Source organism: Taeniopygia guttata, chromosome 8, assembly GCF_048771995.1.
Source record: "Taeniopygia guttata chromosome 8, bTaeGut7.mat, whole genome shotgun sequence".
In the NCBI taxonomy this organism is placed as follows: domain Eukaryota; kingdom Metazoa; phylum Chordata; class Aves; order Passeriformes; family Estrildidae; genus Taeniopygia; species Taeniopygia guttata.
This window is the reverse complement of record NC_133033.1, coordinates 17,133,961-17,159,865: the sequence shown is the minus strand read 5'-3', so window position 1 is coordinate 17,159,865 and position 25,905 is coordinate 17,133,961. Positions and strand designations below refer to the sequence as shown.

General features: G+C 39.3%; 2 protein-coding genes and 1 long non-coding RNA gene across 4 annotated transcripts in view; 1 reads left to right on the top strand and 2 right to left on the bottom strand.

Annotated features, from left to right (window-relative positions):
- Positions 1–4,054: 4,054 nt before the first annotated feature.
- On the top strand, positions 4,055–10,926 carry F3 (coagulation factor III, tissue factor). The gene is made up of 6 exons (XM_030279196.4): positions 4,055–4,421; positions 5,344–5,458; positions 7,485–7,669; positions 8,067–8,248; positions 8,361–8,520; positions 8,959–10,926. The coding sequence occupies exons 1-6, from the start codon at positions 4,070–4,072 to the stop codon at positions 9,105–9,107; spliced, it is 1,143 nt and encodes a 380-aa protein (XP_030135056.4). The 5' UTR covers positions 4,055–4,069; the 3' UTR covers positions 9,108–10,926.
- Positions 10,927–14,279: 3,353 nt separating this feature from the next.
- Positions 14,280–17,420, bottom strand: LOC140684587 (uncharacterized). The gene is made up of 2 exons (XR_012057037.1): positions 14,978–17,420; positions 14,280–14,599 (listed from the first exon to the last, which is right to left on the bottom strand). It is a non-coding gene; the product is annotated as an uncharacterized lncRNA (long non-coding RNA).
- Positions 17,421–18,695: 1,275 nt separating this feature from the next.
- Positions 18,696–25,905, bottom strand: part of ABCD3 (ATP binding cassette subfamily D member 3) — a 28,760-nt gene continuing 21,550 nt past the window's right edge. For both annotated transcript variants that reach the window (XM_030279193.4, XM_030279194.4), the window contains 8 exons: positions 25,548–25,611; positions 25,106–25,183; positions 24,948–25,013; positions 24,756–24,845; positions 24,451–24,570; positions 23,902–24,006; positions 22,494–22,550; positions 18,696–21,754 (listed from right to left, as the gene is read on the bottom strand). In XM_030279193.4, coding sequence (XP_030135053.1) covers positions 21,677–21,754; positions 22,494–22,550; positions 23,902–24,006; positions 24,451–24,570; positions 24,756–24,845; positions 24,948–25,013; positions 25,106–25,183; positions 25,548–25,611 — 658 coding nt within the window. In that variant the 3' untranslated portion in view covers positions 18,696–21,676. The remainder of the gene's footprint in view (positions 21,755–22,493; positions 22,551–23,901; positions 24,007–24,450; positions 24,571–24,755; positions 24,846–24,947; positions 25,014–25,105; positions 25,184–25,547; positions 25,612–25,905) is intronic.

Genomic DNA, 25,905 nt, shown 5'->3' with positions numbered 1-25,905 from the left:
TGTTGTGCTCCAGTGACATTTATTACTACTTTTGTAATTGCTTGTCCTCTAGCAGGAGAGCCTGACCAGTAACACACCCAGCTGTCCACAGCACTCAAGCAGCACCCTGGCACTCCTCACAGCACAGCTGTGCTACTGCTGCAGCCGCTTGCTTTCGGAAATCCTCCATGCACCAAATCAACCAAAGTGTGGTTTAAATTTTCATTTACATGATCTTATTTACCCCAAGGCATTGCTGAAGATCAGAGAAATAAAATGCACCAAAAAACATGAAATACTGCTGCAAAACAAGATTTTGAAAAGGATAATAAATGCATCACACATCATTCTGTGAGTGAGAAACAGGAATTTGCAGCTAACACCAAAGCAATGTTGACAGGAATTTTCAGAGTGGAAAAGGCTCAAAGCCTCCCTCCCTGGAATGCCTGTTCTGCCTCCCAAGCAGGCATCATTTCCACAAAGAGCCCATCCAGACCCAAAAACTCCTAGAAGATTTGTTCCTGAGCTAGTATCTCTTTCTAACATATCCATATGATAAGTGAGGAGATGTGTGTATGGCCAACCTGGTAGCAACACAAATTTTGAAAGCAGAGTATCAGAAAAACATACAAATATTCACTTCGGGATTTCTACTATCAATAAGTGATTCTCCTGTAAGAAATATCTTTTGCTAATTTCAATTTTTCTATCAATTTTATTTATTCATTACTTTTTTTCTACAAGTGACAGGAAGATTCATTAATGTCAGAACTGGATTTTAATTTTTAACTAGTTCTATCCCAGTGAAACTTTAATGTTTTCTGTTAAGCTACATGTGATTTTATAAAATCACAAGGTAGCTTTAGAATAATTTATAATAGTTTAGATAATAAGAAAATCAGGGATTCACAAGGAATTCATGATATTGGGACTTTCATTGGTATAGAGATTTCAGGCATAAACACAGCTACTTTTAGGTATAAAAGTTGATCCTTCACTCCATTACACTGGTCCAAAGGGAGACTAAACTGAGTTTCTGTGCATCAAAAAGGGAACTTAGTAACTAATTTTGCAACATTATACAATACCTCTTAATTACACATACTGTTTCTCAGTGATATTTGTGAGTTTTTATATGCATGTATAACACAGTAATTGATAAAGCAGGTCTGCAAGAGAAATGCTAAGATATTTATGGAAGCGGGTACCAAATTACCGGTTGTTACCTAAACTTCTGGGGTTTCTAATGAAATATAATTTATTATATAATTACATAATTTACCCAATCATATGGGTCACTAAGACAAATTAAACAAAGACTTAAATTTAAGATAAATATCAGAAGCAATTTCATTTTGGAGAAAGTTCTCTATGGTTTCAAATCCTGCTCACACAAGTAAATTTTACACTATCGGATATGATGATATTGCTGACTTTGATGTTAACATGGAGTGATGAACATTTTATAGCACTACAAAATTTCAAAACATTAATAACTATTACAAAATTTTACTTACAGTCTTGCAAAACCATCAGTGTAAAGAAACCAATCTGTCAGTGATGTCACCTGAGGCATTCCACTTCAATAATTATATATGACTGTACAGAAAACATGATGTGGCAATTGCTTTGCTAAGCAAACAATTATTTGTAGCTCTCTCTAAGCAAACCAGTTTAGAGACTTGGCAGGTCATATAGAGAAATAAATGCATGCACCTCTTTTAAAAAGAATGGAGTTTCACAGATTTAGTTTTGCTTTTCTCCTCACTTTTCCCATAATCAATTGGTGCCATAGCATACATATCACGGAAAGAAAATCTGTAGAACCTGCTTGCATTTTGGCAAACCTTCCAAATGGGTAACAAACATGATTCCACCCAGTTCACCAGACTGAAGATGTCACAGAGTGGAAGAGGTCATCTAAACTAAGTTGTGCAGCCAGGCTTGTACTCTTGCATGTCTCCCAGATATTCTAAACAGTCCCAGCAAAATATTCTCCATCAAGAGAAATGTTCCATTTATTTCAACACTGAAATAGATTAATTTGACTTGCTTTAGGTGCCTATATTAGGAAAATACGTCCTTTACCTTAGGAATAGATTTTTTTCTCAGCTGGTTGTAAATGAGCACAGGATGACTACATGGGTTAGAGACATGTACAGAGATGATGCCTACATTTTGGCATTCCACTCTGTGAGCCGATACTAAGTTTCTAGACAAATTGCCAGAACTCTACGTCAGCAGAAGGCTCGCCTGCATGTAGCAACATATGTTTGAAAAGAGGCACAATTTTTCTGTGTTAAATGAGCTGTTGAAATACCATAAAGTAGGCAGGAAATGTGACCAGAATGTCACAGTGAAGTCATCAGCTGCTGAGCAGACTTCAGAGGCTTCAGCCCATGTCAAGCTGTGTGAGGTTCCTCTCCTCTCCCGTGCTGGTTGGTGCCTGGAGCCAGGAAGGGCTGAACAGTTCTCATTCTGTGGTCAAATCTGCTCTTGGCCAAAGAAGAGAAAGAAGAGCAGAGGTGGCAGCAGCAGCTCCTCACCTCTGTGCTTTTCCCTTTTCCATTATGCCCTTGCCATGCCAACCTGATCAGCTCTGGCAAACTGGTGTCCTCCTTCTCTCATGCTGCAGCAAGAAGAACATCTAACAGCCTAGTGTTAGTGAACAATGAAATACCATGCTGGAAACTGGAATAAGGTAGCAGTGGTCACACTGGTCAATCTGGACAAGGTCTGGATGGTTCCTCAAGTATGGGAGCTCTTGACAGAAGAGATGTGAAGGAATGGGCAGGAGAAGGAGATCCTGAGATTACCCGCATAAAAACTGGAAGCCACTGCAGACCCACTTTCCATCTTTTGTGACTGAACTACATTAAATTAAATTGAATTAAAGCCTAAAGGTTCTTTAAACATGTGTGTACTGTTCCTCTTTTTAAAGTCCTTTGAAAATCAACTGTGATCTTACAAGGTAACCATCTTGAAAAGCTAGACACACAAGATCTGTATTCTACACCAAGTCAAAAGCAGGCAATATTTTTGGCTGAGGTAATGTTGGCATACAGCTACATAGAGACAGTACTGAAATTTTATCAAAAACAAAGCAGGAAAATGAGAAGGTGTATGGCTGGATTTTAATGAATATGTGCCAATAACTTAAAAATCAAGGGTTTAGGTGCACCTTAGAATTATATGAATTCTGATGGAATTGTAATTTGTTCCATATGCATTTATTTTGCATTATGACAGAGAGCTGATTACTTGCAGACAAGTACGTGTCAACCATGGAAATTAACGGTAATTACATATTCAACTTCTCCATTAGACTTCTTCTTTTACCTACATGTTCCACATACCTTGTACCAAGTCAGCAAAGAAAAAAAAAGAGTCAGTCTAAGACTGTAAATGCCTATGTCCCCCTGCATTATGCACAGGTCCTACCGCATGGCCCGTTTCCCACCTCCCAGCGGCAGTCCCGAGCTGGCGAGCACAGCTCCCTCTGGATCCTGAGCACTGCTGGAGCCAGAGCCCCGCCCGGGTAAAGGAGCACCGCGATGGCCCTGCACAGCCCAGGAGCCCGGGCCTCGGCAAAGGCTGAGCTTCGAACACCTTCTGTCAGAAACATTCCCCGCTCCTCTGAAAATGGCACACTTTTCCAGGGTGACCTTGCAGGAAAAGGGTTAACGGCCCCTGGTTTAAGCCCTGAAATTTACCTGAAAATTACTTTCTGTCTAGTGTGACCGATGAGCCTTGACAGGGTCCGCTACGCACGGTGTGAGGGGATAGAAGATGTGACCTAGCTGAGCAGTTGTGTCCAATGGCCTGTGTCCTGAGGGAAGGACGCATATTTAGCCCTTCAGAATGTACAAGATCAAAGATAATTAACCCAACATCACTTCTGCATGACCAGCTGCCCCACAGAGCAGCCGCTTCCGAGCTGCGGTGTCCCTCGACAGCCAGCTAAAGGCTTGCAGAGGATGAAGCTGGCTATCCAGCGGTGTCCAGTTTCACCAGTATCCCAAGAAGAGAAGTGAGGGCTTGTACAAGGGCCTGATGACACCGAACAGGCAGGGGGACACGGACCGCTTGCATGTCCAGGTGCGCCCTCACGTCCAGCTCGGCCTGCGCGGGGGATGCGGCGGCGGGGCCGGAGCCCGCGGGACACGTCCGGCCCCCAGCGCCCCTCCCCTGCCGTTCCTCAAAGATTCCCCCACGGCGCTTACTCAACCCGGCCGTGCCCCAGCGCTTCCGCTTCGCTCCGTCCCCTCGCCCCGCTGGAAGGCCCGGGGGCGAGGCCTCGGTCCCGCCCCTGCTCTGCCCCGCTCCATATATAGCGGCGGCGGCCGCCTCACGTAGCTCGCTCACCGCGCCCGGGATGCTGCACGCCGCCGCCTCGCCACGGGCGCTGCTGCTCTGCGCGCTGCTCTGGCACCTGGCCGCCGGTGAGTGACGGCCCGCGGGACGGGCGGGATGGGAGGGATCGGTCCCTCGGAGCCCCAGGACGGGGTGTCCCTGAGGGAGTCCGAGGAGAGCCGGCCGCGCTGGCGGGAAGGGAACGGCGACAGTGGCCCCCGCGCTCCGGGCCGGCCCTGCACCGGCGCTGCGCCGCCCGGGCTGCGAGGGCCGGTCGCCACTGCGGGCTCCTCGCTGGCCAACGCCGCGCTGGGAGCGGGGACGGCCGCGGGGTGGGCAGCTGCAGTGAAGTCGCAAGATTTCCTCCCGCTTCCCCCAGCTCTCTGCTTGTCGAAGAGGTAGAGGAGATAAACGGTGAGGGCTTTACTTCCAGCGTTGCGAGTGCTTTTCCCAGCCGGCTTCGTCCTAGGCATTTCCCCGAAGCAGCTGTGGCTGGCCAAAAGTGTGCTTGAGAGGGACACGAACTCATCCCGGGCTGGCCTCTCTCAGATGCTGTAGGCGTGTAGGGTAACCGCAGATTTTTAGAGGGACTTTATCTTTCCAAAATATGTAAATGGGAATCCAGGAGCTAACGCTTTCTGCAGCAGATATAACTAGGGTTTATTTTGAGCTATGCCTCGTTTGTTCAGTGCTTGAACATTCTCATGCGTGTTCAAGCTTTTGAGGTCTTGGATCAAAAAGGGAACATTAAACAGAAGATCAAATTAACTCATCAATTTCAGAGTTATACAAGACAGAAAATAATTGTCTTCTCATTCTTCACTTCTGCCAGGACACATTCCTTTAGTAAGATAAGCAGTCCTTTCTTAAGGGCAGGACTGAGTCTTTTGCCCCAAGAAAACGTTTCCAAGTTGCAATTAATAGCAACTGCTTCATTTAACTGAACAATGACTGCAGGGAAACAGGAATTATATATAATATGACTGATGACACTCTTTTCTGTATTTAAAGGCTATGAAAAGCTACCAACAGCGGTCAATATAACTTGGTCTTCAATCAATTTTAAAACTATACTGCAGTGGCAACCAAAACCATCAGGCTACTTGTATACTGTAGAAATACATGGGTAAGTAGATAACACCATGATATGTTCATTAATGGCAATTGAAGGAAATGAAAAGAGCGGGTTTGAATATTTCTGAAAGCAAATGTAACAAGAAAAGTGCCCAAACATTAGGATTTAGGAAAACTGACAATCCAGGTGTTAATCCTTTTTAGTGTCCAACTATAAAAATATCAGGTTTAGACTTCTGGTTTTGCCCGCTTCAGAAATGGAGAGATGAGCTTTAGATCAATATTTCAGTTCTGGGGTTCAGTGCTGCTCGAGAGAGCCAGCCAGGATACTTTGAAGGAGTTGATACTCAATCTGACATACCATGTATTAGACCAAACTTCACCTTTTTATGTCTTTTAAGGTGTCTGGACTTGTGTCTTCAGTGTTGGGAGGTGTCTAATAAATGAGTCTGCATTTTATTCTAATCCGTGAATCACAGTAATTAATAATTTTGTCTTGCTGGGTAATACTAAAATTACCTTTCTTCATTACCTCTGTCAAGATATCCTGTTTAATCTGTAAAATATTGTGGACGTAAAATATAGCCAGCTTATGTGAATGCCTCTTTCAGAACTGCACAAAACTTTCTGTGAAGTTCAGTAATAAATCTGTGCTGGTTTTAGCTCCCATTTTAATACATAGAACATTATTAAACGTGCCCTAAAGGGAAAACGTATCATCCAACTTCCTACATATTAATGAAAAAGTGGTACTGTAGTCTCTACTGTCTCTAAAAGTGGCATAAAAATGAGTGTTCTCTCATGACTAACAAGTGAAATACCAGTGTAATGGCTTAATGCGCTTTTTCATTCTTTAAGAGTGATTAGCTTAATGGACTTAAAAGCGCACACTTAGCAGAACAAATTTTATGAAATTTTTGAATCTGGAGTTTCTTCCCAGACATTTTGCTTGCAAAAAATTTAAATATTTAAATCTCTTTCCCAAGATTCAGTATAGAATCAGGTGTAGTTCTGCAGCAGAGGCACCTTTTTTGACTGAAGTTGCTGTTATGGAGAAAATGAGATTCAATGTTTGCTTTCTTGTGTATGTCTATTGACAGAGTACATTTCTTCCATAAAAGAGACCAAACCTCTATCCCTTTTCATTGCATTTCTTGTCACACTGTCCCTAGCTGATCTGTGACAAAAGAAATCTGATGAAATGAGAAGGGAGTTCAGCTAAGTCTAAAAAATGAAACTTGATCTACTTTGAGGAAAACCTCTTTGTTAATATTCAAACAGTCAGCACTCGCTTTTCCGGCTGAGATCACACAATTTTTGTTCTCTTTAATTCACCGGCAAAAAGAGGGAAAAGAATTGAAGGAGTAATATCGAATCTGTTTTTTCGTTCCTTCTTGTGAGGAAATAAAGTGAGAAATTAACACTTTTTCATAGTCTCATTGCTATTTCACAAGTAAATGGACCTGCCTTCTATAATTTAAAAGTCAAGAGAAGTGCATGTGTCATGCTTTTTGTCAGTGTTTTTAAATTGTAATTCTGCATTGAAATTTGCTGCTGCTGTTTGTTTCTTAGTGGCATTTGCATAGATGCAAAACCAAATTACATCTACGTGGAAACATTGTTGTCACATTAAACAATCAGTGTCAATAAAGCTTCCTATAACAGCTGATATTTCTTAAGGCAATAGTTTTTAAATGTATAAGGATAACACCTTCAAAGTGATGTATACATCTTATATATTTTTAAATACATTCTGCAACTGCAGAAAAATGTAAAATCAGAACTAGTTATGGTTTCTATTCAATTAATGTAGAAGATTGATTTTTTAAATTCATATATATGTCCTATAGCACAATTCTGTAATTAATATCAATCATACTTGAATTACTTAATTCTGCTTTGAATTGTAAAATATAGCTGTACAGGATAGTGGCTTTTGAAGTTTTCTCCTTTTAGCCTGCAGGGCTGTTCTACTGGATGAGGGAAATCTATACAGTTTGAGGGGAAAAACATTTTTTAACGTATCTACATATGTGTCTGATTCAGAAGTGTTGACACTTCTTTCTTGCTCTTTTCAGACAGACATCTGACGTGAAGAGAAAATGCATACTGACATCAGAAACAGAGTGTGATGTTACTGATGTCCTCAGGAATGTAAAGGAGACCTATACAGCACACATACTGTCTGTAAAGCCTGCGGAGATGGATAACTTTGAAGAGCCACCTTTTGCAGTCTCTGAAAAATTTACACCTTATAGCCAGAGTAAGTAGGACTTCCAATTAAATCTTATTATAAGTTTATTTTCAAGGTTACTTCTGTTGATTTAAACAAGGTTTAGATTGAGGTTAAAGTTTTTTTTCTATAGATTCCTACAGTAACCGTGCTGATATTGGAAAAGAAGATATTCAGGCATAATATGCCCCTGTTGTAGGGGACAGTGAAAGATTTTGGTTACCATTTGTTTCTCACTGCACTGAGTAGACCATTTAGTTAATATTATGTACTAGGTGAAGAGACTTGTTTACAATCTAGGCCTTCACTTGCTTTTTAAGCTTGTAATAGATTTGAGGAGGGAAGGTAATGGAGGGCAGAAGGAAAGAAGAGCATTTGGTATATAAATGATGATGTCAGTTTTTTAATTCTAAAAATCTTTGTTTAGCTGTTATTGGAAAACCAGAGATAAAGGATTATTCACAAAAAGGTTCCAAACTGAATGTCATGTTCAAAGATCCGCTTACACCATATATGTTTCCTAATGGAAGCTTTCTGAGTATTCAAGATATTTTCCAGCATGACCTGGAATACAAACTCTATTACTGGAAAGATCAAAGTTCTGGAAAGGTAAGAGTTAACTCTAGTTTTTGTTCTATAATAATTGTTATGTTCTGTATAGTTACACAATTTCTGTGCTACCTTCAGAGTTGACACTTGAAATATTTTTTTTCCTTTACAGAAAGATGTAACAACAAAAAGCCACAATTTTGAAGTAAGCGTTGACAATGGAAAGAACTATTGCTTCTGTGTCCAGGGAATCATTCCCTCTCGCAGAGAAAATCGTAATGGCCAAGAAAGCATGGTGCTCTGTACCAGTGTAGGAAGGAATATCTTAGATGGTAAGTTTCAAGTGAGATTTGTCACTCAGTCTTTAATATTCTAACAAAAAAACCACATCTTTAAATTCTGGTGCCTGCAATGAAATAAACTGTTTACTGTATAAGTTAGAATACATAGTTAGAACATGGAAAGTCATGGAAAGAGCTTACTTTAAGTAACAGTCCACCATCTTGCTCTTTCGGTGTTAGCATGGTACTTCAGTGCACTAAATAAACGAGATTAAAACCTAAAGTGAACAAGAAGAAATAAAGCTTTACTTCAGTTTAACAAATTCATGTTAAAATGTATTTAGTTGACACTGAAGTGGTGACTCCACTTCTGTGAGACTAACATATAGAAAGCATTTTTTCATTCAGTGGAATGAGTGCTAAGAGTTTGTAGCACTGTGGCATTGTGGGTTCTGATAACTGAATCTTGGGGTTTTTTTCCCCCTACAGAATATGGAACAGAAGTGTTTATCATCCTCGCAGTGATAGCAGTTGCAGTCATCACTCTTGCCATTGTCCTTCCAGTGGTTCTGTGTAAACGCAAGAAAGCAAAGAAGGCAAGAGCTGTGAGAGAAAAGGAGCTGCTTAATGGTGTCTAAGGAAAAAGTATTGCAGAAACTAGCAGCAGAGCCAAAGCAGAAAAAACCCCAACAACAACAAAAAAAACCTAAGTTGGGTAATTGAGTGGAGCCTTTTAGGATCTCTGAAACAGGACTTCTGAAACCCAAACTTTCTGTGGATTAAAAGATCCACTAGACAGTACAGACAGAAAATCCAGATATCAGGAAGCCCTGTGTCGTTAGTGGCCAGAGGCTGGAAGAGCATTCTGGTGATCTCTTACAATCATAGAATGTGCTGAGTTGGAAGAGACCCATCAGGACCATTGAGTCCAAGTCCTAGCCCAGCACAACACCGTCCCCGCGAGTCACACCCTGTGCCTGACAGTGCTAACAGCTTCTTGTCCTCTGCCAGGCTGCTGCTGTGACCACTTCCCTGGGGAGCCTGTTCCAGTGCCCAAACACCCTCTGGGTGAAGAACCTTTTCCTGCTATCCAACCTAAATCTTCCCTGACTCAGCTTCATGCTGTTTTTTGAGTCCTGTCACTGGTCACAAGAGTGAAGAGATTGGTACTGTCCCGCTGCTTCCTTTGGCGAAGTTGTTGAAGTGTCTCCCCTCAGTCTCCTTTTCTCCAGGCTGAACAGACCAAGTGACCTCAGCCACTCCTCATACAGTTTCCTTTCTGGAGCCTTCACCATCCCTGCTGCCCTCCTTTGGACCCTCCCTAACAGCTCAATGTCTTTTTTCTATTGTGGCACCCAGAACTGCCCCCAGCCCTTGAGGTGAGGCCACCCCAGCTCCGAGCAGAGCGGGACAATCCCCTCCCTTGCTGGGCTGGCCGTGCTGTCCCTGATGTCCCCAGGACAGGGGTGTCCCTCCTGCCAGGCCACTGCTGGCTCACGTTCAACTTTCCCTTGACCAGGTCCCCCAGGCCCCTTCCTTGGCCCCTTTCTGCTGTCCAGCCTCTCATTCCCCAGTCTGTCTGTACGCCCAAGGCTGCCCCATCCCAGCACTGAGCCCAGCACTTTCCCGTGTAGAACTTCCTATGGCTGGTGATTGCCTGTCTCTAAATTGTCAAGGTCTCTTTGCAGAGAGATTTTTTCCTAGATTGTTCCCAAACCCCTTCTATTGTCCTGTCAAACAGGATTCTGAACTGGAGGTACTTTTAACTTGATCAGTGTGGCCTTATTGAGCCAGAAGATTTATGGTACTTGTGACGGGAAAAAAACACTACTTTTGAAAAATAGGTGTCTTTTACCTAACTAAAAGGAATATTTTTCTGTTTCTATGAAACAAACCCTGTATTTATCTGCCTTTTAACAATATTAACTAGTGAAATAATCTGTTAGTTCAGATGTGACAAAATTGCTACTTTTATTTCTGCACTTCTTGGGTAAAATTAACTTGGTCTGTTTATCTTTGGATGTAGACGAAGGTAAACAAACTGAAACGACTGCACTGGCAACTTGTAAGAAACACTATTGAAGCAGGTACTTGCTATTTATCTGAAAAGTATGTACAGTTACACTACATCTAGAGTTATATAGACAGAGTCTGATAGTTCCAACTAAGTGTTAGAACAAATACTTTGCAGGCTTTGAGTCAGCAGTAACTCACTTCAGCAAGCACTGAATAGGTAGCAGTATTTACTGCATTTTGAGTATCATTTTCAATTAACAGTTGAAGAATTGTTGCTATGGTGTAGATTCAAATAAGCTTGGTGACGGGATTTGGAGACCTGTTGCTTTGACTTTTAGTATTTATTTTATAAATGAGAATCTAATTTTTATACTGGTGTTATCTGTATTTATGATGGTAATTTATACTTTTCTAGTGAAATAAAGGTGACTGGAAACATAACTCTTTCTTTTCCTTTTCAAAACAATGTACAGTATCCACTCCAGAACGAAATTAAATATACATTTAGGAAACTTATTTTGGGACAGCAGTGTAGGCAAGCTGTATAAAGCAGACTACCAGGACACCTGCAAGGATAAAACTAGGAGAAGTCACAGTTCACAAATTGGAGGTTTTGAAGAGTCCTGAATCACATTTCTGCTGTCCATTGACATGAGCAATTAGTCAGGGTTTGCATTCACAGCTGCTTCTATTCCCACACTGCTGCCTCTACTTGTGCTTGTGCTACTGATGTTCATGCAAGGCATTGTGGGGCCTGCCCCAGAGATGAGAACTGCTAATGATGGTGGTCAACATACACAAACACAAAAACCCAAGAGAATAGAAAAAAATAATCTTGTAGTTGGAACTAATTGGCTATGGATCTCAACACTTAATACATGTCTTAAAAGAAGATATCTATTGTATTCATAGGAAGGAATACCTTACAGAATTAATATCCCAATCCAACAATTTTTACAGAATTGTATTTTTATTTTTTGTCCCTGCTGTGCTACAGCTACCATCTGCGTATGGGTTAAAACTCCTGGGAATGTGTAAGTGTGGTTTATAGGGGGTTTTCTCGGGTCTTTAATTCCTCTTTTTATAGAGGGACGAAAAACACCAGAATTCTCCCCCCAAAACCCTGTTTACTTCATGTTGAGCAATAAATGCTTATTGCATTTTCTGCTGATACAAAAGCCTTGTATGGAGAAGCAATCTTACAACAGCAGTCAAAAACATGAGAGCTCGTGGGAGTCAATTTAAAAACATTCCAAAGTTGTCATCATTACTTCCCTTCCCCGAGGCACTATGCTTCCTCAGCTTCATTCAGTGCCAGACTCACAAAAAGAAGAGCTAATAGGAAAAGGAAAGCCTGTAATTACAGCATAGCATTTATTAAATTAGACCATGCAGTTGCTTGTCATAAACTACACAGAATGATGCTATAAATCATTCTTCATTACTTAAAGAGATTCTGGGTTTGTTCTGAATATGGGGAGAGGGAAGGAAGGGAGAAGAGACACCCACAGAAATGCAAGCAAGTGCCTTAAATGGCAAAAGAGAGACCCCTGACTGCAGGAGCTCTGGAAGCCTGAAGCACTTCTGTTTCCTAGCTGCAGTATGTTATCATCCAACAATGCTGAGTAACCAGAGTCACGGGGCTCAGATCCTATTTCCAAGAAGGTGTTTTCTGTTTGTGGAGACAGTTGAGAAAAGGGCATGCACATGTGGCCACTTCAGCACTGTATGGATTTAAGATTAAGCCAGACACACAGGAAATGGATATGAGAATGGGAAGGTTTTTCCTATGCACCTAAGTTCCCTGCCTCCTCTTCTAAGCAGGTTTCTGTAAACAAGCATGTTCCTACTGATGCTCCCTATTCCCTATTCCCCTGTTCCACTTAGCTCCAGTATTTGTGTCCTGTCCTTGAGCGAGTGAATGTGTAACACTGCTCACTTCAACAAGCCTGCTTTAAAACCACATTCTTCTTCACACAAGCAAATAAAGGCTGTTGCTGTTCTGCTACTTTTCTGTCAGCCCTAAGAGCAATACAGACAATAAAATTACTACCATTACTTAAAATGAACAACATAGAGGACTTCATAAGCATATGATGGATATGGCAGCAAACCGCTTAGCTATTTCTATCAGACTCAGCTTTCCAGTGTGAGAAGGCTGCTGCTGAGAGGCATGTAATGATAAGAAAGTGATTATGAGCTTAACTTGGATCACTAGTTATGTGGCAACTCAGGACAAAGAGTTTTCTGCATGAAGTGACAATAAACAGCTTTGATGGATTACCCTGTTGGTTCAGTTTTGTAAAGCTGATTATTTTGTAGGTTAATAGTGATTGCCACATTTCGGAACCTTGTAACACATTATCAGACCCAAGTGTCAATTGAATAATCATCTAATTACACAGAATTTATCCACATACGGCTAACCATGCTTTCTATAGTCTATGTTTGTTCTGGTGTTCATGTTTGAGAATGACAGGAAAAAAACAACCTGCTGGACAGGACAGAAGCAGCAACTGGTCCGCTGAAAATCCACCACCCTTAGGTGTGGTACTACTCACCATGGCATATGCTCCCTCACAGACTAGTGCCCAGTCAGTCCCTTACAAAGACAAACTGCCACAGAGAGCTGCCCTTCCCTTATTTGAGGGTATGTGTCCTCCAAGGCTCTACAGCAGAAATTTTAGCAAAGCTCAGGGCATAAAGATGTGCTGCAGATCTCTTTCTTACAACATATAATGAGAAACCTTCTCACCAGTGAGATCCTTCTGCTTCTTCTGGCACAGGCTCTGATTCAACCCACAGAGCCTCTTGCAGCATCCCCCCAGAGAACCCAAAAAGAACATCTTTCCCTGTAACTCCTCAGCCTCTAACTGTAGCTGAATTAGCCAAGTTCACAGCAAAATTTCCCTCAGGGGTGGTTTCTTCATGTCAAACCTGCCAGTACCTGGCTATAAACATGCAGCCACCTTGACTGCCTCCAGGGTTTCACAGCCAGGCCATCTCAGATGTCCAATTCCAGAGGTTGTGCCTGTTTCTCATCTTGTCAAAAGTGACATATTTGTGTCACTGGCTCTTGTAAGAAGCTTGAAATGCTTCTGCTCCTGACTTCCCCTGGCTCCTTTGTTGATGTTTCCCTTCCTCTCCTACTCATTCCCATTACTTATTTTTCATGAGAGATGAACCCACTGCCTTATTTCTTCAGACAGGTAGGCAGGACTCATTTTAATAAAGATATAGAATCTGAATAAATCCATATCCCTTAATCACAATCAAAAATATATTAATAGCATAGAAGCATTGTTTTTTTACCTTCTACAGCTCCCCTTGGTCAGTATAATTGAGACAGTAACTTCCAGAACATTCACTTGCACTGCTCCAAGTACCTTACTGCACCTAATTACATTTAAGCGTAATTTTTTACTGTCTCGTTTAAAATAGCAATGAAGTTATTAACATGAACTTTACAGTTCCAGATATCATTTATACTCCTTGTTGCATTTTCTTCTTTATTTTTACATTTTCTACCTTATTGCTTCAATAAATATTTAAGTAGCAAAGTACTGACATTGTTAAATTTAAAAAAAAATTAATTAAAAGAGGCTTAATTAAAACTCACCTTCCTTTCAACAGAGAAATATTTTCCCAGTGAGAACACATGGTATTTTTTTAATTAGTTATTCAGTAATTACACAACTCAAGCAGCTAGTGTACTAGAAGAGCTAGAGTGACAAGTGAGATTTTGAAACCTACTCCAATAGGTAACACTCATTATTCCAGGGAAAAAAAGTGGGTTTGTGAGTTGAGTTTTTTATTTTAAAGAGTGCATCCTTGATTAACAAAAAACGCTTTCCCTCTCTTTCCTTCATACTTTACCATCCATTCACCCCAAATATGTACATCTCCACAGAGTGGAGTATGATTTCTCAGCTTTCCACTTGATTCTTAACATGATCACTTGCAGAGCTCACCGAGGGTGCCACCGGGGCCGCGCACACCGCACCCGCTGCTCCCTCCCCTCGCAGCCGCCCATGGGCGCAGCTCCCGCTTCTGCCGTAAGCCAGCTCCACTGCGGAATTCTGCAATCCCTCTCTGGTTTCTGTGCTTCCTGCGCCTAGAAAAGGTGACACCAAGTGGTAAAAAACGGCATAATCAACACATTAACAATCCAACTGTTTCTAAATGACAGTTTGAATCCAATTTCACCAAAATTTGGAGGAAAAGGGCACAAGAAATTTATTAGAGCCTCTCTTTTCTAATAATGAAATTCTCTCTTTCCTAATCCTCTTTTCTAATAATGGACTGAACAGCCCAACAAGATCTGATATTAAGGGCAGGAACAGCTCTCTTCTCCTGAACGCTTCCCATATCCTATTCAGTGCTCCCCTCTGACAGCTTCTCCAGGAATCTTGGACTGCAATATACCCTGTGTTGTACAATATTCAAACATTGCTGGAAACAAGGCCCCAGTTAACAATTCATCAATACTTACCAATTGTTTGCATGTGGGTATTGAAGCCTGCATAAAACCATACTCCCTTCTCCTGACGAACTTCTTTAGTCTCAGAAACTCAGAAATAGCAGAGAATTTAGATTTTCATGCTGATTCTTAAGCTTCTTACCAGACTTTCTTTCCTCAGTATCCTTCAAACAGAAAACAGTCCTCTTACTGCCCTTTTAACTCTTAAAGGAACGGACTAAGTACCTTACAGAAAGAACTGTAGTCTTCTAGAAGTACTGGAAAATGTTTTACTACTGCTGCAGATGTCATGAATTGAGCTGTAGAAGCCCTTTGAATTATGCTGAAGTACAAGCTATGTTTGGAACTGTGATAACATGCTATCCAATGGCAAGGAAAAGAAAGGCATGGGTAGGAATAGCTGGAAGGCAGCTATGTTTGAAACCTGGGCTATTTTGGGTTGTATGTGCTTTGAGTTCTGCTGAGCCTGTCTTGAAAAAGCAACCTCAAAAACACCTTTTGTAAAAAAATTACTTTCCACTCCACAGCCAGTGATAGGCACAAGAAGTCACAACAGGTCCCAGCTGAGAGGCCTACTTTTCTCTACCCATCTCTCAAGCAGGTCCCTACAGAACAAACTCAGAGATAACAAAATACACGGTGCCTGCAGGAACTACCACTGCCTGTGAGACATGGCCCCATTCCAGTACCTTCCCTGCCAGCAGCATGAGGCACCCCAGGGCCCAAGGGGCAGCTCACAGTGGTAACACCCTCAGCATGAAGAGAAAGTGCACATCTAACCTCAAGCAGCATTTCTAAAACTCTCTGCATAGAACTATTGTAAATGCAACTATTTTCATAATTGAAAAAAATGGAAAGGTTTTTTTTCTTAATCTAGTTAGCATTGGTGGGCTGAGATTTGACCTTGGCCCTTAATTCCCTATTATCCTCCAAAAAGTTTTTGCACACGGCTCCTGGCTTTTCAGAGAAGTCTTGTTGCAATATATAATATTGCATCCAAGTTTTAAAAAGCCTCTGGCACACATGCTTTACTTTTTAACTATTATTTTTTACCAACACATTAACCCCTCTATAGATACTGCACCTTTCAGTGTGTTACCATGTCTATCCCGTCAGTTACTTCTGACATAGCTGTGTTTAGCTGTTGCTTTTGTGGCAACACATTCCTGCAGTAAAATACTACAACTAAGTAAATAAATAAACATTAGCTTATTTTGGGGAGCACCTTTACACTTGTCATAATTCACAGTGATTGAAAGTAGTCAATTGGTTTTTAGGACCTACTTGCACTAAACCACTCAGGATAAGGAGATTAAGGGTATATTTGGTTACATAGAATGCCTCTTCAATTGCACACATGGATTGTCCTTCAGAGCAGCCTCCCCCAGAGTTTCAATAATCAACCTTAAAAAATTAGCTTTGATTTCTGCCAAACTCTTAAGTCACTTTGGTGGAGAAAATTTCCTTAGTTACATGGGTGAAGTTCCCTATTTCTGCCCAAGTAAACCAGTCTCAGCATTTTTTTTTTTTTGTCTAGACAGAACTGGCCTAATTTTTCCAGTTCTGTTCTATTTTGGTCAGCATCATGTGTAGATGCCACTGGTTTCCTAAAATGAGGGATGGGTGGGACATAAAGGATATTGGTTTGTGGACAAGCAGAACACAGGGCTGGGCATTACAGCAAATGTGCTCCTTTCACCAGTAAAAGCAATTGTGTTGATCTTTATGGTTCAGACTTGCCAAAGGTCACTAAGAGAGAGGTTTCTAAGCAGTGTAAGAGAGATTATGATTAAGCCTGGTTTGTGAAAGACATATTCCACATAGTAGAGTGTGGAAGTCCAAGTTTCCACACCCTCACATAGTCCAAGTTTCCCTTCTCTCCCATTTTAAAATGCCAACTGGATGATTATTCTTGCATTGTAGCATTCTTTGCAGGATTACTGGCAAACAAGAAAATGTCTTCAGTTTCTCAAGTCAATCCAGATGGAATTTGCTTAGGCATATTATTCCTATTAAATCCCTGAATTTACTGTATTTTCCAAACTACTCCCTTAAAACAGCTTCTGTCTGTGAAGTTCCAGGCTGCTTGTCACCTGACTCTGCCTTCAAATTCAAGGAAAGAAAATGATGCAGAAGTTCAAGGAAGGCTTTGAAGATAACATTTTTTCTAAGGTTTTTAATATGAAAGACAAGCTGCTTTCATAATAATCTAACTTGGCTATATTTCTGTTTCAAGGTGAATGATAGAATGGTTTGGGTTGAATAAAACCAGTTTCATCCTCTCCAAGTACATGTGACAGGATGGATTTCATCAGAACATACAAACAAACATAGGAATCTGTAATGTGCACATCCATTCTAAACTTCCCAGTGAAGTTTCAGGCATCACAATAAAAACCTGACTGTGTCCAGACCACTGGCAAGAGCCTGGATCACAACACATGAAGGGAAAACCAACCCACCTCTTCCTGACACAGTTGCACATCTCTGATTAGTAAAATCAAGGAAGCTCTTTCCATGCTCAGGTAAGAGGCTGGCACAAACCATCTGGCTACGTACACCTAATAAAAAAGCAAATAGATTACACATAGAAATAACTGCTTTGAACAGCAGCCTTGTAAGCAGAAATTTGAACTTGCACACTGTTAATTTTCTTGACAGATAAAGTTGTGGTTTATTTTCTCTATAAAACCTAGAGAAACTTTCACCCCACTATTTTTTGCAGCGAGATTTTAGATTATCATTACCATGGATGTTTCTATGTACATCTCACAGTACCAACAACATTAAATTTAAATTTTAATAATGGATTTTTTAACTTTTACCTTAATGTATCAAAAAATAAATTTATGTATTAAACATCCCCTCCACAACACAGAAATTCCTCTTTGCTCCTCTAATTCATCAACCTTATTGAACAACACTTTGATTTGTAAGACTGCATTCTTGATTGAGACATTTTCCTTCAAAGGGAGCTCCACCCTTGAAGAATGCCTTACAATACACTTGTTGCACAACTAATCTCAGTTAAGAAAAAAATCTGTACTAGTTAGCATTAGAAAATACTAATCACTTAAAAATCGGTCAATTCAAGCATATATTGGCTGCACTTTTACACTACCGTGTTTCAAGTATCCTGATAGTTGTTATGTCTACCACAACAAAGGAAAACAATTAAAATGTACAAATACAATGACGGTGGAAAAATATTAACTTATTATCCTCAAAGTACAATGATTAAGGAGCACGCACAAGAACTACATAGTGATATTATGCTAATCCTATTCAGGCCCTTCTAAAATCAACAAAGATAAAAGAAGTGGCCAGGAGACAAAGGAGAGAGAGGCCAGGATCACAGAATATTCTGAGCTGGAAGGGACTCACAAGGATCATGGAGTCCACCTCTTAGGTCAATGGCCTGTACATTATTAGCACCACACTACAGCCAACTGAGCCAATCTCAGTGCAGACTTCAGGCAGATTAATGCATCTATAATCCCATTGCTCTAAGTACGTGTCTTCAAGAAATGAGCTCTTGTATTTGGTTAAGCCTAAACCAGATGGCATCACCTGGCTGATTCCAGGGCAAATTTTAGACAGCACTGCAGATTTTCAAAGCTGAACACAAAGACAACTGGCTCATTGAACAACGTGGCATTTGTTGCATATGCATTTACTGTATTATTACAGAATTCCTAATCACATCATTAAGAAACATGAAAAGCCTAGATACATTTTATCTTTAGATTTTTTTTTATTATTTCAGAGGCACTTAATGTCTTACATTTACATAGCGCCATTTCCCCCTCCAAAACACTTTACAGTATTTACACACAGGAATGTTTCCCACCGTTGAAATGCAGCCATCTGACTGTTTCCAGTACCATCTTCAAAGCACCAGCAATTTGAGACTGAAAGTATTCATCAGTATGTTGTCTATTAAGGTAGTTCAGAATTCCATTTCATGAACTTCCAACTTGTGCTATTAAAGAAACATAACTAAAATACAGTATCACAGTGCAATTCTGCAACAGAACTGAGACTTCAAACATTTTCATTAGATTTTTTTTACAATCCCTCGTTAGATCAAGTCTGTCTCAAACACTTTAATGTAAGGCCTTTTAAGAATTTAATTCTGAAATATAATTTTTTATATATTCTTTATAAGCCCCCCTTACAATCAAGCAGAGAAGAATATTTTTCTTTCCTTCCAGTATGTTTAGAAACACCAAGTCCTGGCCCTAAGGAGACACCAGCATCCTCAGTTTCAACAAACTTCATGGCACCTAAAGGCAAACATATTCCTCCTTGGTTTTGGAGATGGATTTGTTTGTTTGCTTGTTGTTAGTTTTAGAAATAAATACAAGATTACACAAAATTCTGTTAGACTCAATAAAATTCTAAAATACAATTGGGATTGGCTGCTGGGGGCAATGTAAGTGTGCTGTGTATGGTTTTAGTTGTTAGGATTAAAATCACATTAAAGTATCCCAAGTTCACTACTTCACTGCAAAAGACTGCCCTAATCACAAAGATCATAGCAAGTTTCTCAGTTTCAAGAACTTTTTGTCTCTCAAAAAGGCTACTATAACATCCCTTCCAAGAGAAGAAGCTGCATTTGTGCTGAGAACTCCAACCAAAAAAAAAACCCCTAAACCAAAACACCATCCCACACCAACCTATCTGGCATCCCTATTTCCATGGTTACACTTGGAAAAAGACTACAACCTCACACAGAGCATGCTGCTACCTGCTATGTTATGGCTGATGTGAGAACCTGAACAGAACAGAACCAAGAGATTAGTGAAATCAGGCACCTATCTGCCTTCATGTAAAACAAGCATAAATATTATTCTGGTACCTTATTCTCTTGAATATGCTGTACCTCAGAGAGAACCTTTATGATCTTCATTGATGCATTATACTCAGATTCTATTGTAGTTGCTAGATTCTTGTACCAGGATAGCTGTTTGCATTTGAATACTTTGAAAGAATACTGACAGGTAGGGGCAAGAACTATGATAAAAGAAAAAATATTAACAGGTAGTAACTTCAACATGAAAGAAATTTACTAATCAAATTGGGTAAAAATTAACAAACAGCAGTGCATCCAAGTACATATCCATTTTATAAAAAGTAGGGGCTTTTTAAAATCCAAACCCTCGATAAAAGATGCACAAAGTACAGATGTATTGCATATTTTATGCATGCCTTCATGTAGTGCATTCCTATATTACATCTTACATGGAACACTAAAAAACTACTAGACCTTCACTGTAACATAGGTATTGTAATTTTTTTGTTTTAAAGCCTAAACAGCAATTCAGTTTGAATTATACTTTCCTATTCCCTGATCACAAAATACACCTTGCTGCATTTATGCTTGGCAAAGTCAAACGACAACCACAGTAATCATTTGTATGAAAAAAGCAATTACAGTAAACAATTTTAAGAGTTTGGTTCCTTTGAGGGGATTTGGAAGCTGGAACAGGAAAACCAGCAACGACTGGAGATCCTTACAAAACACAGATTCACCAGTAAACAATTTGTATTGGAAATCAAGAAACATCATGACAATAAAAGAATAAACATGAAGATTGAAAGCATTGTTTCAGGCTTCACAGTCCAAAAGACCAGAGAGTACCATTATCACTTGCTTTCAAATTTAGACGTGAAGGGCAGCTAAAACTATAAGATCAACACATTTTTTGTAAGAGGGAGAAAAGGAGGAACGTGGAAAAAGTAACTGCTGTGTTATAGGACTAAACACAGGACAACTGTCTGCTATTTCATAGTTTAACATTTTTGAGCCCATTATAACCTCTACTGATTTGAGGAATGACTGGACCCACATTCTTTTCTCTGCTCCCTCTTGTGAGAGTCATTCATTTCTTCAGAACTAAAAACATTCACAAGCTTCTTTGATACAGGGATCATCACTTTTCTTTCCCTCCTGTTTTTTCTTGTGGGTCAACCCTTTCCTCCCTCAACCTCCTCTCAACTCTTCATTACCACAATACTTCTCTGACAGAAAAAGGACAGTTGGGCTGGAGGATGGATGAAGCTTTTGCTAAACTGGGAGAGAATGGGAGCTGAACTGCAGAGAGAATTGCATGGACAGACAGATGTTAAATCCCGGCAAGTAACAACCTTAATCTTTTTTTTTTTTAAACACCAGAAGGAATTAGTTTTGTCTTTTAGTTTCAGTTCATCCTTTTTCAGCAAGGGCACATTGGCTACATCACAAGGCTTGGACAAGGAAAAGGCTCTTTCTTTCATTGAACAGGGCACAGATCTGAAGATGGGACAATGTCCTGCACTGTGTGAGATCTCTCTGAAACATGCATAGAACAGAGCAAAAATCCAAGACTGCTTTGCAGGAACAAGAGAGGTAGCAACCCTAATTTTAACAGGGTTTTTCACCGAAGGGAAAGAAGGTCTACAAAAGTCAAATCAGCCGATTTCAAATGGTTTGCATCCCAGGATGAATCAGGTTACACTAATTTAAGCCCAATTTAATTTAGGCAGGTTTTTAAACCACAAGAATAAGGACATTCTTAGTACATATCAATAATTACACCAACATATACACAATTAGCAATATCCTACATAATAGTAAATGCTTAACAAGCTGAGTAATTTTATGGTACATTGTCTGACATTCTACGTATTTCCTGTAATCATCAATCTCTAGCAGTTCAGTTCATGACTTTAAGATCCAAATTCAACTGTGTCTTCAGTTATTTTCTTGAACTCATAGTTTCCTCGGCCATCCATATGCAAGTAGAACTGAAAAAAAAACCAACATATGTTATTAATTAAAAATTACCAGCTCTGTAAAGACCTAAATAAATTATATTTGACATACTTCTTTAAATCTTTAAAAAACATTTTAAAAGTTCTAGCAAAATCTTAAACTCAGACGGTAAGCTGCTCCCACCTCACATATCATTAAATTCACCTGCCTCTGTAAAAATGTCAAATTACATTTTTGCATATCATACATGAGTCTGCTAATAGCCACATATAGACTTAACGCTGTTCTCTTGGGTTTTGTGTCAATATACTCAGGGCATAGATTCATCCCCGTGTATGAATTCAGTATTTTTATCCACAGGTACAGTCTGTCTGCATAAAAAGAACAATAAAATCTTACTTTGCAATAAGAAAGTCCATGTCTCAGAGACATTTTTTTAAAGCATAAATGTATTAGATATAATGAAAGCAAAAAATCTATGCTGTTTACTGAATTCTAGTTCAAGGATTTTTTTTGAGTCTAAAAAAGACTTAAGCAAGCCTCTCAAACTTTATAGACACATTTACAATTTTGGGATAGCATTTCATAACTAAAAGCGTAAGAATATTTCAAAAAGTAAAATGGGATGATGAAAAGTAAAACCTTACAAAAACCCAAAGAGAACATGACCTATTAGGATGTAAAATGATAACACCTCGAATCACCAAGTCAATTTCACACAGTCAGTCAACAAAACCCAGAAAAATTCTTAAGAAAGCTAAGATTACATACATCATGATGCTTCCAGAGTGATTTCCTGTGGGAAACGGTGAAGAGAGTGATGCCAACCTATATGACAAAAATACCCACAAAACAGTTAATTCTTCTCATGGCTAAGGTGCTATTAGTTTTTCAGTATTGTATCAGATGAAGATCTAAAATTCATAACCACAAACTTCCAGACTGTTATTAACACTATACATATATAGCCTTTATTACAAGATTTTGTGGGGTAGGGTGAGGAGGGAAGCAGTCAGGAGGGATTTATAATTTTTAATTGATTTCACTATCCTTTTACTCCTAAAGATTTGTCAAACATAAAATTAACTGAGTAAAAGAGGCAAGGCAGGAGGCACTTAAACAATAAAGCTGGTGAATAAAGGAATTTTAACAACAAAAAAAATCCCAAACCCACAAAAGCAGTAATCAATTACACACTCAGAGTGACAATTTAAAGTGAATAACCTTCCTTTGTTTCCTTTCAACCTAGCCAACTATTCATCTCCAACAGTAGGAGCAAGGACAAAATGACTCTGATGATAAAGCAAGATAACATTTTTTCTTTCTACAAGGACAGCCTAACCAGGAATTCTGTTTTTTCAGCAACATGCACTAGCCACTTGGCAAGCACAAATGAATATTTGTGTTAATAGAATAAGAAGTATATGAAAAATAGACTTTAAGAATTGTCACTGTATTGATACATATGGTAAAACCAGTTCATGAAATAATGCTCTTTCTCCTGTAGAGCCCTCACCTCTGGAGTCCATTCACTGCTCCAGAGGGCTCCTTCAGTTTCAAGCACATATTTCAGTGGATGCACAGCTTTGCTCCATTATCATTCTGGAATACTGCTACTCAGTAACTCATGTCATTTCAAGCCCTTTCTTTCCCAGACTAGGGTGTGAAATTAAATCTTATTGATTTCACATGGCACTACAGAATCTGAAACGGTGAGTTTAAGAGGACAAGGAAACACAAAGCTATATTTAGCATCATCATATCTTCCTAGAGTGCTTGGCTTTTCGTATTTCAAAATAGATGGAAATGTTAACTTGCAACCTTTTACTTCTGTTGCCCTGGTCAAAAGAAGCCTGTTGAATGAGAAAGCATTCTACAGTTTTAGATTATTTGGTCCTAACTTGACATTCTAAGACTCTGTCTGGAGAAATGAGGTTACTTAGCAATTCGTAAGAGTTCTCTGAATATCACAGAGGCTAAATGTACATCTAAATTATCCTGGGACTACAAAATAATTAGTGAATTCTAGTGTGCATAAAGTTGTATGCCCCTCTAAGCTTTTATCCAGATTAAAAAAAAAAATTTTAGTGTGCGCTAGGCATAAGGAAGAGTGAACCTTGTACCATTTTACATTTTTTGTTAATGTCCAGAGAGATAATTCCAGAAACAAAGAGCTCACCTTTCGGCAGTGGCTGTAAATGTAGCCCTCTACATCCACACTGACAGCACTCGTGCACTCGTCCAGAATTGCAAACTGGGGCTTATGATAGAACAGCCTTGCCATCTGGAATGCAAACCAAAAAAAAGGGATACTGTGTATACAGAGCTACCAGCAATGGTGCAGTGTTAGAAGTTAAACTAAAAATTAGTGTCCAAAAATCTACTATGGAAAGGGAATTAAGTTGGTACTCACTGAAACCTGAAAATCCAAAAGCTGCACATTATCTTATACCTTTTTTATTCAAGACAATTATTTTAGAAATTCTGTTTATACAATGAAAGCACAAGACATGGTGAAAGGATGTTTAAAAGCCAATATTTCCTTTTAAATTTTGAGTACAAACACCACTATTTTCAGTTGTTCTCTCAGTATTTAGGTGTTTCACATTTTGGTGGTTTTTTTCTAAGTTAAATACTAATATTTAATAAATAAAAATAGCTTACAGTTCAGATTTTATTTTTTACTCATGTTCTGCATTTGTTAAGCATTTATGCTTTTGAGACATACTGCCATTCTCTGTTTTTCTCCCCCGCTGAGTACATCCATCCAGTCCTGAACACTATCCCAGCCTCCTTCACGTTCCAAGATTTGACCCAGCTGGACATTATCCAAGTACTCCTTCAGCACCTTTTATGGAAACAGGAATGACAAATAAAAAAAGCTATAAAGGATTACACCATAACATTATCAACCCTGGTAAATATCAGAGTCCTATTAAATGCAGTGCTTTTCATAGCAGTTTCAGTATTTCTGAATTAGAAGCATTAGTCATCCTGAGCAAGACAAAGGGTTAATGAACTAATTATCATTACCTGGTCAGAAATCCCTTTCTTTTTCTGATCTTCCAAAGTATCTGGATATATAACTTGATCTCTGAGCGTTCCAAGAGTCATGTATGGTCTCTGAGATACAATTAGAACCAAAAAGATATGTCAAATATTTCTAAACATAGTCAAAGTACAAAGAAAGAGAACATTATTGTCGAGTAAAGTATTTGGTCTCACCTGAGGAACATAGAATAACTTTCCTCTTACAGGTTTTGTTAAACGCCCACCAAACAAAGGCCACAACTGCAAAAGGAAAAATATTAAAACTTGACAAAAAAGTCTAATCACAAACATGCTTTGCATTCTCCCCTGTTTGTTTTATCAAGTTCCCTTACCTCACCAAGAACACGGAACAGAGAGCTCTTCCCACACCCATTTGGCCCACAAATCAGCACATTTGCACCAGATCGAACCTAAAATTGCAAAGCCAGCACATAAAATGGCAGTGAAAAAGTATTGCTGAAAGTTTCTACAATCAATAAGACAATCTAGTATAATTATATGCTTCTACACAACTTTCTGACATTACAATAAGCAATTTCCAGTAAAATTTAGGTTTTTTTACCAACTGGTTTAGCACCAACTGCAGCTGGAAGAAAAATGCACTTGTAATAAAAAAAACTTTTTTGGATAAAATAGCTTATTGCCTTTTTTTTTTCTTAACTAACATGACAAATTGTTTGCACTTTTCTTATAAATAGGATGACCTTTGAAGCTATCAACTTCCCTTGAAAATTTTATATTACTATTGTTCCCTATGATACTAAAAAAACTTACCTCAAAGTTAAGGTCTTCAATCAAAACATCTCCATTAGGTGTCACCAATGGAACATGATCAAACCTGTATGTATTGCAAAATTAAAAAAGAAAAAACAACAGTTGTCTAAAAAAAAGCTAATATTGTGTGTTCACCTGAGAGATTTAAGGCACTGGGAAACACCTCACCAGTACTTCATTCACTCTCCCAGTTTCCAACTATTAACAGCTAAGGAAGTTCTTGAAACCCCAGCTTTAAACATCTACATCTACAGGCTTGGTTTTATCCCCTGTATTTGTTTTTTGACCCTTTCTAAGCCTTTGGTCTCCAAAATACTTGTGGATATAAACCTACATTTAAGGATGCATGGCATTTTAA